At 46.2% G+C, this 17988-nt stretch overlaps 1 protein-coding gene across 3 annotated transcripts in view; it reads left to right on the top strand.

The window, feature by feature from the left end:
• BCAR3 (BCAR3 adaptor protein, NSP family member) overlaps positions 1–17988 on the top strand; it is a 130061-nt gene that overhangs the window by 72880 nt on the left and 39193 nt on the right. The window contains exon 1 of one of the 3 annotated variants that reach the window (XM_052636922.1): positions 1559–1711. The exons of 1 other annotated variant lie outside the window; for it this stretch is intronic. In XM_052636922.1, coding sequence (XP_052492882.1) covers positions 1628–1711 — 84 coding nt within the window. In that variant the 5' untranslated portion in view covers positions 1559–1627. Of the gene's footprint in view, positions 1–1558; positions 1712–8885; positions 8960–17988 lie in introns of those variants that run through there. One more of the 3 variants, XM_052636924.1, reaches the window with a different exon arrangement.

Here is a 17988-nt window from a genome sequence, read left to right on the forward strand (position 1 = left end):
GGGGGACAGTACTGACCCACCAACTGAGCCATCTCCAAGGGCCCCTGCAGCTCCAAACCCCACAAATCCTCCCAACCTTGGTGTTTGCTTCCAAGGTCTCAGGTGGGCTTCCCAGGACCCAGGGCAGCACATCTGAGCCCTGGAATCCTGGTAGGGGAGAGGGGAGCCAGTGGAGGGACCAGAAAGGCAGTCAGATGGTTGTTCCTGTGATGACAGCTCCATGCCCTTTTCGAGGTGTTTATTAGGCTGAACCTCTGCTCCTTCGGGGAAGTGTGAGAGCTGTCACTCTCCAGAGCCCTCGTTCAAGCACAGGAGCTGCTCACCAGGCATCGAACAAACAATCCTCTATTTTTACAGGCTGACTTGACCTAGTCCAAAGGCCAAGGCCTCCTGAGGATTTGAGGCTAATCCTGTTGGATATTTCTCATACCTCCCTCATGCCTCATTTGGTATTGTTCCTTTCTGGACTGAATAGGTTCTGTTTCTTCCTCCTTACAAGTTTCTGCCTGTGTGAAGTTTTAGAAAGCTTCAGGACACATTCCATTTTTGAGTGGCCGAAGCCACAGAAAGTTAATATTTGGAACATAGGAGAGGAAGTGCTACAGGCAGAAATCTGGGTTTGATTAAAAAAAAAAAAAAAGAATTGTTGGGAATCCACTCTGACTGGAATGAAAGAAGAAAAGCAATTCCTTTCCACTAAGGTGTCAGGGGGCTCTTGGTAGGGGTAGAGGCCTAAGAAGTGCTGGAGAATAGCTTGGTGGTATTAGATGCGAGGTTCATGCCTTGGATCTGGGTTAGGCAGGGTGAACAGTTACAGTGAAGTATTTAAAGTGAAGGAAGGGAGTGAGAGAAACAGTTGGGTCGAAGGAGGGCACACAGCCTGTCCCGCATCCTCCCAACAGACTGCTGCACAGCCAGGTGGGGAGGGCAGGGCTACGCAGGGTGTTTGCTGACAGACTTGCTAATTAAACACCAAAAGGCAATATTGCTTTGCCAATAGAGATGGCTGTGCCAGCGTTATCAGCTGTAAACTGGCTGCCCAGGAGCATCCTAATTAAAAATAAACAGTTCTGGGGGGTGGTCCGGGAGAGTCCCGGGTTTCTCAGGACCTCTAGCATCGCTCCCAGGGGAAAGTCACACCCAGGTCGCCGTCGGGTCCTTGTCTCAAAGGAGCCTCTCTCTCATCACAGAGTGGTGCGATGTGTGCTTCTTGAACGCCCAGGTCCTGGGGTGACAGGCAAACAGACACCGCCTCTAGGAGCAGAGTGCCTGGTGCCTTCAGCCCTGGGGGAATAATGATTTCTGCTGGGTCTCTAAATTGAGGGGACAGCTAAAGCCCAAAGCCTCTTCTGAGAGAGGTTAGAATTTCATCAGAAAGCGAGTCTGGTCACATGAGGATTTCTGGCACCGAGTGCATGGCAGGCTGGACACCCGCCTGCCAGAATTGAGCGAGTGGATCGTATTGGCTTCAGCAAAGAGGGAAAGTCCCAGCCTGGCCTGGGAGAAGGAGCAGCTCACTCCTCCCTGCTCTGCACAGCTGCTGCGGCAGGACTGGGGTGTCACGCCGCAAGACCCTTCTCGGTTAACCCTAAAGAGAGTGTGTGGTCCAGGGACTGAAGATTGAAAAATGCCTAAGGAATGCAACGCCTTCCATGCCCTCTCGGCCGCTCTATGCTGCTTCTATCACCGCAGGTCTTTCCTTGGAGTCAAGGTAGGTGTGGTTAGAAATAAGGCAGAGCTGAAGTTCTCTGGGAGGGCTTGAGAGCACTAGGGAACGTTGGCAGCCACTGGCTCTAAAATCAGAGGCACTTGCTCTGATGGATGGATCTTCACAAGCTCCTAGTGGTATGTCTCCCCTGCAAGCAGAATCGGGCCACACGGAAGGGGGCACCTTATCTTGCTCAGCAAGAAAGCTCTGTTTTTCAGGAGACTTTCCATTTCCTTGGGCTGAAATTTTATACCAATGTAGCTCAAGAGTATTTTGTCTTTCTTCTCTCTCTGTCTCTGCCTGTCTTCCCTTGTTCATAATAAATATGAGATGGCTGAGCCCCTCTCTTCACTTACCCTGCTGCTCCCTTATGTCAACGACGTATAGAAGTACAAAAACCATCAAATATCTCCTTTGAAATCAAAGTCATGTTCCAAAACATTTTCGCATTCAGAACTTTTTTTTTTTTTACTGCTCCCGTTTTTAACCTTTGTTACAAGACATCAGTACCCAAGGTTTTGTGTAATATGTCAATACACTATTTATTTTGATAAAAATATTCAACCTCATTTGACTATTTCAAGCCAAGCCTCTGTTCTATTGCCCGCCTGTGACAACACTTAAGAATCCTGTTTGGTACAGGCTGTTGTTGATCTAGGGGCTTGTCTGCCTTGGGAAAATCCTGTTGGCCCTGGCAGGACAGGGGACCTCATTTATTCATGGGAAATAGGAATAAGAAAGCTCTCAAGGAATTCTTCCCACCCTGACAGCAGAGCTCCCTCTCCTGAGGGACTGACTTATTCGGTGCTGTTGAGAAAGCTACAACAGGAGAATTTAACAGGAAACCCTGTTCAAGGCAGAAAGAGCCCTTTGTAGAAAAGTATACACTGAGAAGAGGAGAGGCTTCTTCATATTTTACTGCTCTTTTGCGGTGTTCAGAGTAGATTTCTAACCATTCTGCAAAGTTCATTTCTGTCTCTTTGTCAGGGATTCGAAGGAGAGTGAGTAGTCATAGGTTAAAAGTGTTTCCTCCCGCATTTGAAAGCGCCTTTCTATCCTGGAGCCCAGTGGGGGTGATGAGGACCATGTGGTTTCTGGCCTAAATATGGATCGTTCTGGTGTGGGGCAGATGAAGTCATGCCATTAACAGTATTTTAAAGCTGTCAGAGATAGACCGGGAGGTCCCAGAGGGAATCGTGCACATCAGGGATTGGCAGTAGGTTTACCCTCTGATAGAAGTCCTCCCATAAGCCAACTTCTGCTAATTCAGTAAAGTGCAACTCAGCATTTGGTATATTAGGAAATAACCCATAAATATCTAGGTCTGGGTGGTGAGATTCTGTTTGGAGACCCCTGTTCCTCTGCAGTTATTTCCTCCAGGACCTGCACAGAAAGGCCACAGTAACATGGGGTTGCAGTTGTTCAGTTGCTAAGTCGTGTTCCACCCTGCGACCCCATGGACTGCAGCATGCCAGGCTTCCTCTATCCTCCACTATCTCCAGGAGTTGGCTCAAATTCATGTCCATTGAATTGGTTATGCCATCCAACTGTCTTATCCTCTGTCGTCCCCTTCTCCTCCTGCCTTCAGTCTTTCCCAGCATCAGGGTCTTTTCCAGTGAGTCCGCTCTTCCCATCAGGTGGCCAAAGTATTGGAGCTTCAACTTTAACATCAATCCTTCCGATGAATATTCAGGGTTGATTTCCTCTAGGATTGACTGGTTTGATCTCCTTGCTGTCCAACGAACTCTCAAGAGTCTTCTCCAGCACCATAATCCAAAAACCTCACTTATTTGGCGCTCAGCCTTCTTTATGACCCAGTTCTCCTATTTGTCACTGTCCTCTGGCTTCCCCACCACGGTCACTCCTGGTGACTGACTATGGTTGGAAACACCTTCCTTCCCACCTGGGCTTCCTCTCCCACCACTAGTTTGTAGCATCGTCATAGCCCAGAGAGAGGGCCTGATCTGCTCACTCCCCAGAACCTGAAACCTTCAGACCCAGCTCAAGGTTCCCCACTGACCCTTGGTATGCATTTCCCTGTCTTCTTTTACTTAGATAGTTACCTGGGAAAGAAAATGCCCCTGTGCTTAAATTCCTCCTCCTGCCAGTGTTGCCCCAGAGATAATGCTGCATCACTTTATTGGCTCCCACTTTAATTAGGGGTTTCAGGTCCTGCCGCTCATAATTAGTTTCCATTGTAATTAGAGTTTCAAAATTAAATTGGGATTGATTGCCTGATAGCAAAGCGGAAATAAAGCTCCAGATCTTGACCATGGATGCTGCTTGTCTTGGCATGAATTTCTCATACCAAAAATAACGCTGCAGTAGCCATGGTAACTTTCCATTTGGTCTAATCCATATCATCTCTGGAGAAAGTAGAATGTTATTAATAGTGTTTGTTGTATGGGAAGAAAACTAAAAATATAAAAGCTCCTTCATCACATAGGAGACCAAACACACGGGCGCTTTCAGGGAATAAGATCTTATTTGCAGAGATGATGCAGAATTTCATTTGTGTTTAAGGGCCTTCTGTGGACTTGTATACAAAGGTCCTGGAAAGGAATTAATTGGGAGGCCAGGAATGAGAGGAAGTCAAGGATATGCAGGCATTGCTGGTGCTCACAGAGTTGAGGCCATGTCAAGGGTCATGGCTTTAACAGCCCAGAAGGGTTCACATAAGGCACTCATTTCACAAAAGACCACTGCATCTCGAGTAAGAAAAGGAAAGGATGTTTTTGCTTATACCCAGTAGAAAAGAGTTCGCTGTGAAGATATTCCAGATCCATGACATTAGTGGAGCACATTCAAGTTTGAAAATCCCCAAATGTCAAATGTTGTAGCGTTTTCATGTGTAAGCACTCTGTTAGGTGGGTGATTAATGACAACTGAGGCAGGCTTCCGCCTTTGAAGGACTTCCCGCTAGAGCGTTAGTCCACAGTGTCATCGGTTACATTTGCAAAAGGCTTTCTGAGTTCCTTCACGAGTTATCTCACTGGGGTCTCAAGGCAAGCTGAGTCAGGCAGGGCAATCGTTTATCTTTTTCCACAGAGGACAGGCCGAGGCTCAGAGAAATTCCCTGCCCCAGAATCGTTTATTGGAGAACCAGGAGTAGAAATCAGGTTTCTGTGGCCTCAAGCCCAGTGTCCTGTCTTCAATACCATGCGTGCTAAGTCACTGTGGTCATGTCCAACTCTTTGCAACCCCATGGGCTGTAGCCCACCCAGCTCCTCTGTCCATGGAATTATCCAGGCAAGTATACTGCATGGGTTGCCATGCCCTCCTCCAGGAGATCGTCTCGACCCAGGGATCAAACCTGCATCTCCTGTAGCTCCTGCATTGTAGGAAGATTCTTTACCACTGAGCCACCAGGGAAGCCTTCTCCAATACCATAGGAAGACCACTGAACATGGAACAAGGTAATTTTGTCCCTGATAGTATTTCAGTTAACAGTTGAGAAAGAATAGCATGAACCTCAGCTTTTCAGGAGAGACTTCAGGGAGACACAGAACTGGTCTTCACATATTAGATCTCCCTCCTAGAGCAGTGGCCAAGCCACCTTTCTGTCCATAGAGCACTGCAGAGGGAATCTGGGGGAAGCACAATAGAGCCCGCTCCTGGAACTGGCCATGGGGACAAACCCCCGTTTCTCCTGGCCCCTCTTGTCTCTGATTCTCCTTGCGTGTGGGCAGGGGAACAGGAGCTGAAACTTGCCATCATATCAGTGGCTGCTCCTGAGGAAGGTAGGTGAGATTGTACAAGAAACTTCAGGGGAACCAGAGACAGGAGTTAACCTTGCAAGTGCAGAATTCGTTGTTGTTCAGTCACTCAGCCCTGTCTGACTCTTTACAACCCCAGAGACTGCAGCACACCAGGCTTCCCTGTCCTTCACTATCTCCCGGAGTTTGTTCAAACTCGTGTCCATTGAGTCAGTGATGCCTTCCAACCATCTCATCCTCTGTCTCCCCCTTCTCCTCTTGCCCTCAATATTTCCCAGCATCAGGGTCTTTTCCAGTGAGTCAGTTCTTTGCATCAGGTGGTCAGAGTATTGGAACTTCAGCTTCAGCATCAGTCCTTCCAATGAATGTCCAGGGTTGATTTCCTTTAGGATTGACTGGTTTGATCTCCTTGCAGTCCAAGGAACTCTTAAGCGTACTCTCCAGCACCACAATCCCAAAGCACCAGTTCTTTGCTGCTCAGCCTTCTTTATGGTCTAACTCTCACATCCATACTTGACCGCTGGAAAAACCATAGCTTTGACTATCCAGACCTTTGTTGACAAAGCAGCGCCTCTGCTTTTTAACACACTGTCTAGGTTTGTCGTAGCTTTTCTTCCAGGTAGCAAGTGTCTTTTAATTTCACCTTTCTGAACATTAACAGGGAGGCTGGAGTAGGGAATCAGAGGATAAATGAATCAGTAAGTCTCAGCTAACCAGTCACTAAGTCCAGTGGCACTGGTCTAGTCAACAAGAAGTTATTGTTAGAAGGCAGTGGATTTTAAGCATAAATGTTCCCATACGGAGGTGTGACTGTCTTTGTAGCCACGAAGTTCCGTGTAGTGGGAAGTGCTTTAAATCGTGGTTTTGCATTTTGCTTTGCTTTAGCTCATTTCCCTTATCCCTGAAAAAAGTATCCAGAGCCTCTCTATGAATATGCATTATAGCCTGAGGTCTCTCAACTGCCCATCCTTGGAGAGTTGGGTCCTCAGAGCTTGCTTTCATTGGGAGCTGCCTTTCTGTGTCAGAGTGAGCATGATGGAGGGAAGGTCCTGCCCATTGTCCCCGTGGCCCATCTCTTGGTCTGTCTGCTGTTGTGACAGTGTGCATACTGCCGAAACATCCCAGTGTTGACAGTAGCCTCAGTTGCCTTTGTCATGGAGCTGTTGCTCCGTCAGCACACACTGTGCGCGGTAGAAAAAAACCACTGGGGAAATGTCCAGGTGACTCAGCCCCTGCTTGTGGTGGTTGGTAGTTGCTCATTTCTCTCTCCTGCCCTCCAAAGGAAGGAAGGAAAAAAAAAAAGCCTAGCACAGCTTTTTAAAGAAACCTAAATGTATTCCCTTGGCATCTGGAGGCTGCGGGAATCTGGTTTCAGTACCAGGGGAAGGATATGCCTGACAGAGTCTGGGTCCCAGAGCCCCCTGCACCACAGACCCCGGAGCTTGGATCCTGGCCGAGACCTTTGTTTTTGTTGGAGAGACGTGGGTGGGAAGCAGACACGAGACTGGGATCCTGGGAAAGTTTTTGTTAGCGGGTCGGTACCTGCAGGACAGCAGATAGATGAGGCTGTGCCTGACTCTGGGGAGGATGCTGGTGAGTGGGGGCACTTGGGCCACAAAGGTCATCACGCACCATATGCGAGTGGGCCGCACACGGAGGGCTCAGGCCTCTGTTGCTGGGTTTAGAGATGTCTTCAAAGACAGATGTGGGGCCTTCCAGCCGATGCACATTTTGGACATCCCTGGGGGTATCAGAGGAGACTTGGGCTGTCCTGATTGGGAGAGGTGGGGAGTGCCTCCTGGGGTGGACACTCCTGTAGCATCCCTGACCACATCTGGGTTTTCAGGGTGTGTCCACAGCCCCGGAGCTACTGTTGGGATCTGGCTCCAGCCATGAGAATGTCATGGCCTATTTTTCTAGCTTATGAAAGAGCTATGATCAGTCTTTCAGTTTGTGTGGAGAACTCTGCCCAGTGTCCACTCTAATATGTGTGCATTTTTACAAAAGCACATGTACACAAAGAACCAAAAAGCTAGCATTGTTTAATTCTAGTTGGGATTTGAGGGACCATTGAGCCAACTTCCCACTCAGAATTCATCTGCTCTCCCCCCCCCCCCCCGCCATGCCCAGCATGTGTCTCGAGGGCCTGTGGGTGCTGGGGAGACAGTGAAAGTTTCTGTCCTAAAGGAGCAATTCTGTGTCCGGTCAGGGAAACAGACATGCAGGCAGCTCTCTCCAAGGTACATGGTGATGCAGGGGCAGGGAGAAGTCACAGCACAATGTGAAATGCTGGGCAGAGGGATTAACCCAATTTGGGGTCAGGGAACTTCCTGGAGGTGGTAACACTGGGCAAGTCTTAAAGGAGTGGTAGGAGGAAGACACCCCGGGGAGAAAAAGAACATCAACACGGGACTTCAGGCTGAAGCTAAGGAATGGAAGGAGATGAGGCCAGAGAAGTCCGCCCACAGATGGTACAGGGCGGCGGGGAGCCAGTGCACGCTTAGAATGGGGAGTGGGTGAGGGTTTGGGTGTCAGCCTCCCATGTGCAGGATGACTTTAAGGAGTGTAACCAGAGTCTCCCCGACTCATGCTGCTGTCCTTGAAGCCTCCCATCACCTCTGCTTGTCCTTGCTCAGCTCACTCATATTTTCCTCCCTCCAGCTTCTCTTTAAGCCTGTTTCTAACACGCATAGTAAGATCCTGTTTCTAACTCCACAGCAGCAGCTCAGACCGTCAGGCAGGATACTTTTCTGTCTCCACTGCTGCCCCCACAAGCTGCAGCTCTATCCGTGTGTGAATCCATGATCCTCGCTTCCTGCCTGCATCCTCCGAGGATGAAATGTCCCTCTCCCAGTCCACGGCCCGCCCTGCCACCTGTCCCCATGACCACCCCCTTTCCCAAAGAATCCTCAGGCTCCTTCAGTCTGTCCCTTTTACCAGCACTTTCCTCTTAGCTCCAGTCCTCCCTATTCTAAAAGTAATCATCATTTCGATGTCTTCCTTCCTGGTCCCTGGCTTCCTCCATCTGGAGAGCTGGTTAACACAGTCTCTGCTTCCTCACTTCCCACTGGCCACTCAGCCCCCTTTGACCTGACCAGCGGCCTGTCCTCACCAAGTCCGGTGGCTGCTGTCCAGTTCTGACGCTGTTAGAACTCTCTGCTGCACTTGGCACTGTTGGCCGTCCCTTCCTGGAAGTCTGCTCTCAACCTCTAGGACAATGCACTCTGCTTATTCCTCCTAGATCCTTCCCGACCCATCATACTCTGGTGTTATGGACTGAATGTTTGTGTCTGCCAGCGCCCCCATTCATGTTGACACCCTAACCCTGATTATGATGGTATTAGCAGGTGGCCCCTTTGGGAGGTGATTAGGTCAGGAGGGTGGTGCTTTGGTGACTGGGACTAGTGCCCTTATAAATAAAGGGGAGCCATGTGAGGACACAGCAGGAACATGGCCATTTATGAAGGAGGATGCACTCTCGTCAACCTCTGAGTCTGCCAGTGCCCTGATCTTAAACTTTCCAGCCTCCATAACTGTGAGAAAGAATGTTTCGTGCTTATGCCACTCAGTCTGTGATATTTTTCTTACCAGAGCTAAAAGGGACTAAGACGCCTTCCTTCAGCTTCTTTTTCTAGCCTGCCTCTTAAAAGCCAGTGTCCCCTGCCCTCTTCTCATATTCCCTCTGTAACTTATATCTTAGGGGGCATTTGAGACAGCACACCCGCTCTGCGCTGAGGATTCTCAAGCCCTTCTCCACACCTGGTGAGCCGCTCCATCCAGACAGCTCAGAATGTACATCTTCCTCCACAGACTTGCCCCCCGCTCGCGCTTCTGCACTGGAGTTGCCGGCTCAGTCATCTTCCAGTAGCCCCCATGTCTCTTCTCCCTCTTGATCTTCCATGTCTAATCACTTATAAGTCTTCATGACTTTACTGCTAAACTCTGCTCTCATATGCCCCTTCCTCCTTTCTCTGCCACCAGTACTGTACTAGTCTAGGTCTCATTGTCTGTTTTTTAAAAATATTTATTTACCATTTTATTTTTAAAATTTAAAAACAAATTTTTGCTGCATCAGGTCTTAGTTGCAGCACAAGGGGTCTTTCGTTGTGGAGTGTGGGCTCCAGAGCACATGGGCTCTATAGTTGCGGCACGTGGGCTTGTTTGCCCCGAGGTTACGTGGAATCTTAGTTCCCCAACAAGGGATCGACCCTCCTTCCCCTGCATTGGAAAGTGGATTCTTAACCACTGGACCGCCAGGAAAGTCCCTCTTACCTGTTACTGCTTGGAATTCTGCAATAACTTCCTAACTGGTCATCTGGCCCTGAAACTTCATAGGAAAGTCATTTCATTACCCTTCTATTTGACATTTCCTAAGACGGGAGGTGTACTGTACCCTAAAGGCAATACATCCCCACATTTGAAAACTCTAATTACTAGAAAGTTGTTCTGTGTATTGAGTCAGAATCTGTGCCCTGCAATGTCCAGCTATTATTATTCCTCAGTTAAATGGGTGTAAACCCTTCAGATGCATGCTTTTCCCCCTCCAGCATGTCTATTTGAGGCCAAATTAGTTGGTATGAATAGACACCTAGAAATAAGACAGGAGGGAGTCTGGATTCATTTCTCTATGGAGTTGAACCAAGAATGTGTGACCTGTCATCCTAGGATGAGAACACCTCAAACCTTTGTATATGTCACCACAGCCCTCATGTTCCCTACATCCTTTCTGTACAGACTAAACATGTTTAGTTCTTTGTATATTTGGGGGGATTTGGATTCTAGTTTTCAGGCAATCCTTTACTGCAAAAGTCTAAGCGAGTCTCGAAAATTCACAGTCTTGGTCATGTTTTCTGTTGTGAGATGTACTTATTCTTGCTACCTCTAACTCCAAGGACATTGTATGATTCATGAGATATGAGTTGTATTGTATCGGGTGTCTTGTTCCTCAAAGTCCAGCTGCTGTTGCCCTGATCCTGCCCATGACATCTAACATGGTGTTCGTGGTTTTTGTTTTTGTTTTTTAATGATGAGTTATGTGGGTGTCAAGACATTTGAATTCTTCTGAGAGAAATATATACCTTTAAAGTGGCATGCATGTGACTTGTATATTGGAAACCCTAACCATAACGTTGATGCTTGGCCAAAACCCATTTTGTGATGAATCATTTAGTTTTACTGAAAACCTACTATATACTTAGCTCTGATATATAATGCACTTTCAGAGACAGTTGTTAGTCATGAGCTATTTTGGAAAGAGAGAATTTGGAAAGTCATTTATTCCGCACCCTACACTGAAAGGCTTTCTGAATCTTTGAATTTTTCTCCACGTGTTTGGCATGTCTCCCTTTTCTTCCAGTTACATCTCCTAGTGTCTTTCAGTCACAATGCATTTTGTTTATTCAGTAATGCCTCGTTCATTTGAGGTGAAGTAAGGAAAGGATAGAATTTGGGTTTGGGGTTTGTTTGTTTTTGTAACGGATTGTATTTGAATTGACTTTTATTTTCTGATATTCTTCTTTAAGAGCAAATAGGGCATCCATTTGGTGTACGGCTGTGTTCCAAGTCACTCCTAATTTGAATTAAGAGGTTGAATTAACAAGCTTGAGTTACCAGTGGTGAGGTTTCTGGTTTGGCTCTCTCTGCATCCTGAACTCTGGTCAGTTGGTCTCCAAACCCTTATCCTGGGTCTGCCTTAGCCAGGGAAGTCTGTTTTTCATTCTCCATAGTTGTTAACAAAGCACTCCTCTTACTGAATGGAATCTCACTGCCAGACTGAGCAATTAATATTTCCCTTGCATTGTCTTATTTAGCCTGTGTGCCAACCCTAGGAGAGAGGGGGCTATTATCAGAAGTCACTTGAGGACATGGTTAAAGGGAGCAAAGCAGTTAGAGGAGGTTTTCATCAGTTGAACTGGTACTCGGCTTTTATTTGGAGCCCTTCATATCACTGACCCAATAAATGATTAAGTGCGACCAGGGACCTCCAGCCTTCGTTGTAAGTGTGGGCACATCCGACTTCTCACTGGGAGGAACCAGAATACAGGGCTGCCACATGGGGGTTACTTGGATGTCTGCTCCAGGAAACCATCATCTAAATTTGATCTAGAGGGGAGGGTACCCTCTGCAGCTTTCAGCAGGGCCGGATGCTAACAAATGGCATGTTGAAAATCTCATCGTGTTTCAGTGTGTCTATTACCAGAGAAAGGTGAGACCCCCTTGGAGCTGAGCACTGAGTGAGCCCCTGAGTAAATAATGCTTTGTCAAAAGGGTAAGAAACGTGATGGGCAAACCGACTGGGGCTGGGTTGTGGAGGGTGGTGTGGGGAGCTCTTACAGTGAGTGCACGGGGCGAGTTCTTTCACGTGTGAGTAACCTTTTGAAGGAAGGGAGAGCCATTTCCTTGCTGGATGTGCTGCATTCTGTCACACTTAGAATCCCTCCTGCCGTTTTCAGACCGAAATCAGTCTCCTTCAGTGAGAAATAATTTTCAATCCCTTGGTGTTTCATCAAAATGAAATTGAACTTCAAAAGCAATAGCTTCATGATCTAGCAGGATGGGAAGGTATTGGGGGGAAGCCTTGCCCAGAGAATGATTGGGGATAAAAGGCAACGGGAGTTTCACATCAAAGGGAGCCGTGGGTACCAATCAGAATGATTCTAGTGTAATTAGTTTGGAATGGAGGATTAAGTTACTGCTGCCTGCTTAGTGGGTATGCCGGTTTAAGGCTCCAGTCTGCACAAATTAAAATGAAAACAGTCTTTTTCATTTACACACATGGAAAGCAGAATTTTAGTGGGAATTTCTCAGAACCTTGATAAGCACAGAGGTCCACAGATATCCTCTTCACGTTTCTTATTCATGATTTCTGAGCCTCTTTTGATAAGGTTTGATAATGAATAAAATTAAATCTCTTGGACTTGGGCTGCAGGATGGGAGGGTGTTGTTGGCATTTTCCTTTCTGTGTTAAGAATCTGATGGCCCCTGTCTCATCCTTTGTCTGTGAAAAGGAAAATCACCCAGAGTGAAAAAAAAAATAAAGCATCTTAATTTAACAGCAAATTGCAAATCCGTTTTTAATGGCACTGGAGGATCCGATGTAAAGTGTAATCAATTGCTCAGGTTTAATTATAAAATGGGAAAACGGCATCAAAACCCATCTGTAGAATCTTTGCTGAAGATTAGATCCTTTCTAGGATTTAGAAAAGAGAAATTTGTATCATCCAGGAACTTGAACATTAGCATCAAATTAAGTGAAGGGATTTGCCACTGATTCCTTTCTCAGAAGGATCCAGGGGCCCTCGCTGACCTCTAATAAGACAGAGAACAGTGAGAACTTCAGCAGACCATCATGTGATTTACTGCTGTGCATTCCCTTCAGATGCCTCATCTCCTCAGAGGCTGTAGCCCAGGTCAGGCCATGGGGTATTTCTTACTCACATCTGCGTCTGCCCTCCAGTCTAGCCTGGGAGGAGCACAGTGGACACTCGGGAAGTCCTCGAGTTTCACTGGAGGCACAGTGTTCCAGTGACTGTCAAGTTCTTAAGACTACCTGCCCATTTCTGCAGAACTCTGGCCAATAGGATGAAGTATGTGTGGGTTAGGAAGCTGCCCCCAAAGACTGCTTCACTGAGCTTTAATCTCAGGATTGAGAAGAGTGGGCTCAGAGGCAAGGGGCCCAAATGAGACCAGAGATCCCTGTTTGTCAAGAGCCCAACACCAAACAGGCCGAGAGGCCCCTGGGACAGCCCAGGGCCTTTCCCACATAGCTTGTAGCGTACCTTTGTGTGAATTAGAATAAGGCACTGCTTCCCCAAGACACTCTATTGCCATCTGCCGGGCAATGGTTGTGTACAAATTTTCGATGGCTGTGCGTGAAGGGCCCCTCCTTAGATATCATGTTCCTGTGTTGCACACGTCCCTGAGCCAATGGCCAGGCCACCACTGTGTGCCCACCACTGTGCTGGGCCAGGCCGAAATGCCCAACTGCCCATGGCACTCTTTGCTTTGACCTACCAAATAGACTTAAAATTTGAAGTTAACATTTCTTCTCTTTGGACTTTTAGTTGCAAAATTAAGTGTTTTCTTAAGTAGAGACTTTGGTTTTAGTCAGTTATTAGAGGGAGAAACTGTATTTGTCTAACCTAGCGCCCCAGTGGGAAAAGTTGGGTTAGTAATTCAAGCTTTTCTTCACTGATTTTTGGATTATAATAAAATATTTCTGGGAAAGCCATGAAAGCCAGCAAGTGTCAATCAAAGGTGACCCAGAAACCAGTATATGAATTGTTTTGTTTCAAGGTCTTAGGATTGCCAACAAGCACCATCTCGTTTCCTTCCATTCTACCTCGGATTGAAACAGCTGAGGGTTTGTACTAAAAACTGTTGGGCCTGAAACTGGTGGAGAAGTGGGTTTTTGTTTTTCAGCCTGTGGTTAAGGTTAAGAGTGCAGAAGTAATTGGGATTTATTCATTCCGTGCCTTCATGATCAATTTATGCTGGTTTTCAATGGTAAAAATACCAGTTGGATCTCTGAAAGCCCTTGATATACTTTGGAATGTGGTTATAAACTGGCCCACTGCTTAAAATTCAGCCCAAAGCAGTGGTTCAAAGGCGCCAAGTTTCTGAAATCTCCAAAGTATCTTATTTTTAGGTGGATTTACTTTATAAGACAGTCCTTGGTGAGGCTTCAGAATACTCCAGTAAAGGTGATCGACAGTGTGGCTTTTCCAAGGTAGGGGAGCTCCACCTCTTCGTGTGTTTACAACGTTTGTTAGGGATCCAAATGGTGCAGCCATCACATCATCACAAGCAGGAGTTCAGCGCATTCCAGATGAGGGTCTGTCTACCTGGACGCCTGTGTTACCCTGGCTCCAGCCAACTTAGGGACAGTGCATGGCAGACCCAGAGGGGTTTCCCACCAATCAGAGGACATCATCTTTGCTCAGAAATGAGACCAGTTTTACTTGCAGTGAGACTGATACTTTTGTTTGTGATCGTAATTTCTGGATGAGACCTGTGGAGTTGTTTGGTTGAACCTGGCGAGCAGCCTGGACTGCTGTGGATCTCTCCCTCAGCTGAGAAAATCATCCCTGTGCAGAAGAAAGAGACTTTTGTTTGAGAGCCTGATAGCTTTCTGGCTGTTGTAGCCTGATGTTCTAAACTGGGATAGAATAGCCCAGAAACTCCCTCCCTCCCTCTTCACTCCCTTGCTCCTCTTTTCTTGTGCACATTCCTGTCCATCCTCCCTTTTTATCTTAAGCAAGTCAATTCCCAACCTTGATCACAGAATGAATGACTAGAAAATCATCCCGATCTTAAAAATTCAGCAAAAAACCATGTTGGTGACTAAGCCGCCTGGGCCTCAAAGGACACGTCATCTCTGTACCAGGACCTCTTGGCCCTCACACAAAACACACAGCTTCCCTGCGCTCTCAGGCTGCTTCCCTGTCCTGCGTGCTGTGGACGTGTGACTGGCTGGAGCAACTGCACGTGTGTGTTCATACGGAGACACATGCCACCAAGGGACGGTGCCTTCTTCCCGGTGATCAGCGTCACTCTGCACAGATGGAAGCATTTAGTGGCACTCAGAAACCCAGCAACTATTAATTGGAACTGAAATGTACAGAATAAACACACCTACACCTGAGTAGAAATTGGTAGTTTCAACTCCTAGCTTTTTTACTCCATTAGAGCTAAAGTCTCAAAGTCCAGATATCTCTAAAACGTACTGATGGATTGTACAATTCTTTAAAAAAAAATTATTTAGTGGGTGAAGCAACTCTATTTTTGTAGCTAAGAGGCATCTTTAAAGGGGCTTCAAATTCTACATTGTTCCATATGAGCATATACTATGTACTAGGCACGCTGCCAGGTCCTTTTTTTTTTTTTTTTTTAAATGCCAGGTACATGAGGTCAGGTAGCCCAGTGAAGTGGGTACTAATACCCCCAGATGTAGACAGACACAAGTTAAGAGAAGTCTAGAAAGGTAGCCAAGATCATCTGTTCTTTTTCTTTCTTCCAGTTTTATTGAGATATAATTGACATACAGAACTATATAAAGTGTACGGCATAATGATTTGACTTACATACATCATGAAATGATTATCGCAGTAAGTTTAGTGAACATCTATCATCTTGTATAGATTAAAAAAATAGAAAAAATGTATTTGGTTTCCTTGTGATGAGAACTCAGGATTTACTCTCTTAACATACGTGTTAACATTTGTAACATACATGCATATGTGTTCGGTCACTCGGTCGTGTCCAACTCGTTGCAACCCCATGGACTGTAGACCGCCAGGCTCCTCCATGAGATTTCCCAGGCAATAATATTGAGGCAGTATTAATTCATCATGTTATACATATATCCCTGGAACTGATTTATCTTGAACTTTCTGATTGCCTTCATCCAATTCTCCCTCCCCCAACCCTGACCTCTAGTAAATACAAATTTGATCTTTTTTTCCTATGAGTTTGTTTGTGTTTGAAGTACAGTTGATGGATATTTCACTATGTTAATTCCTATTATGTAACATAACGATTTAATATTTCTATACATTCATATGATTACCATGGTAAGTTTAGTTAGCATCTGTCAGCATACAAATATATTGCATAATTCTTGACTGTATTCCCCCCTGTACATTTCATCCCCTGACTCATTTATTTTGCAACTGGAAGTTTGTACTTCTTAATCTTCCTCACCTATTTATCTCCTCCCCCAGCCCCACTCCCTTCTGTTTGTTCTCTGTATCTATGAGTCTGTTTCTGTTTTGTTATGTTTGTCCCTTGTTTTGTTTTTTAGATTCCACATATAACTGAAATTCTATGGTATTTGTCTTTTCCTGACTTATTGCACTTAGCATGATACCCTCTGGGTCCATCACATTGTCACAAATGGCACGGTTTCTTTTTTTTATGGCCGAGTTATACTCCGTTGTATATATATGCCAAGTCTTCTTTATCGATTCGTCTGCTGATTGGCACTTGGATTGCTTCCGTATCTTGGCTACGGTGAGTAACGCTGCAGTGGACACAGTGGTGCATAATTTTTTTCTAGTTAGTGTTTTTGTTGTCTTCAGATAAGTATCCAGGAGTGAATTGCTGAATCTCATGGTAGTTCTGTTTTAAATTTTTTGAGAAGTCTCTGTACTGTTTTCCACAGCTTCTGTACCCATTTACATTTCCACCAATAGTGCACCAGGAATCCCTTTTCTCCAACTTGTATTATCTGTTGTCATTTTGGTAATAGCCATTCTGATTGGCGGAGAAGGCAATGGCAGCCCACTCCAGTACTCTTGCCTGGAAAATCCTATGGAAGGAGGAGCCTGGTAGGCTGCAGTCCATGGGGTCGCTGAGTCGGATATGACTGAGCGACTTCCCTTTCACTTTTCACTTTCATGCATTGGAGAAGGCAATGGCAACCCACTCCAGTGTTCTTGCCTGGAGAATCCCAGGGATGGGGGAGCCTGGTGGGCTGCCGTCTGTGGGGTCGCACAGAGTCAGACACGGCCGAGGTGACTTAGCAGCAGCAGCAGCAGCGTTCTGATTGGTGTGAGGTGATGTCTCATTGTGGTTTTGGCTTACATTTCCCTGATGATTTGTGATGGTAAGCATCTTTTCACGTGCCTGTTGGCCATCTATTAGGTCTTATTTGGAAAAATATTTATCTTGATCCTCTACCCATTTTAAAAAGTCAGGTTGTTTGGTTTTTTGCTCTTGAGTTGTATGAATTCTCTGTATATTTAAAATATTAACCCCTTATCAGATATATTGTTTTCAAATATCTATTTAGCAGGAGACCTTTTCATTTTGTTAATAGTTTCCATCATTGTGCAAAAGATTTCTAGTTTGATGCAGCCCCATTGGTTTTGCTTTTGTTTGCCTTGCCTGAGGAGGAAAAAATTATGAAGACTGATGTCAAAGAGTGCACTGTCTATGTTTTCTTCTAGAAGTTTTTATAGTTTCAGGTCTCACATTTTAAGTCCTTAATCCATCTTGAGTTTATTTTTGTATGTGGTGTGAGAAAGGAGTCTCATTTGATTCTTTTACACGTAACTGCAGTTTTCCCAACACCATTTATTGAAGAGGTTGACTTTCCCCCACTGTATATTCTTACCCCATTGTCGTTGATGAATTGCCCATAAAAGCGTGGGTTCATTTCTGGGCTCTCTATTGCGTTTCATTGACCTATGCCTGTTTTTCATCACCTGTTCTTGACCAGCCTTCAAACTCTTTCTTTTTCTCCCCACCCAGTGACAAGGAAGCTGCCACATGGAGGGCAAGAAGGCAAGCAGGGTTCCAGGCAATAAGTGGTTACTGGACACATGCTGTGTGCTGGTCCCAGGCTAGGCTCTGGGAGCCAGAGACTAGTGAGCTGTGGCCTCTGGCCCCCAGGAGCTCAAGCCTGGCAGAGAGCCTTGGCCCCACTGTGCAGTGTGTGACAGGGGATTCCCTGCCCCCTTGGATGGAATCAGACTAATTCAGTGTGGCCTTCAAGGCCCCGCCTCCTTGTCCGTCTCTCCTCTAGCCTCTCCCCATTCACCAGCCTGGGCTCCAACCAGGCTG

The sequence above is a fragment of the Budorcas taxicolor genome, chromosome 3 (assembly GCF_023091745.1).
Source record: "Budorcas taxicolor isolate Tak-1 chromosome 3, Takin1.1, whole genome shotgun sequence".
In the NCBI taxonomy this organism is placed as follows: Eukaryota; Metazoa; Chordata; class Mammalia; order Artiodactyla; family Bovidae; genus Budorcas; species Budorcas taxicolor.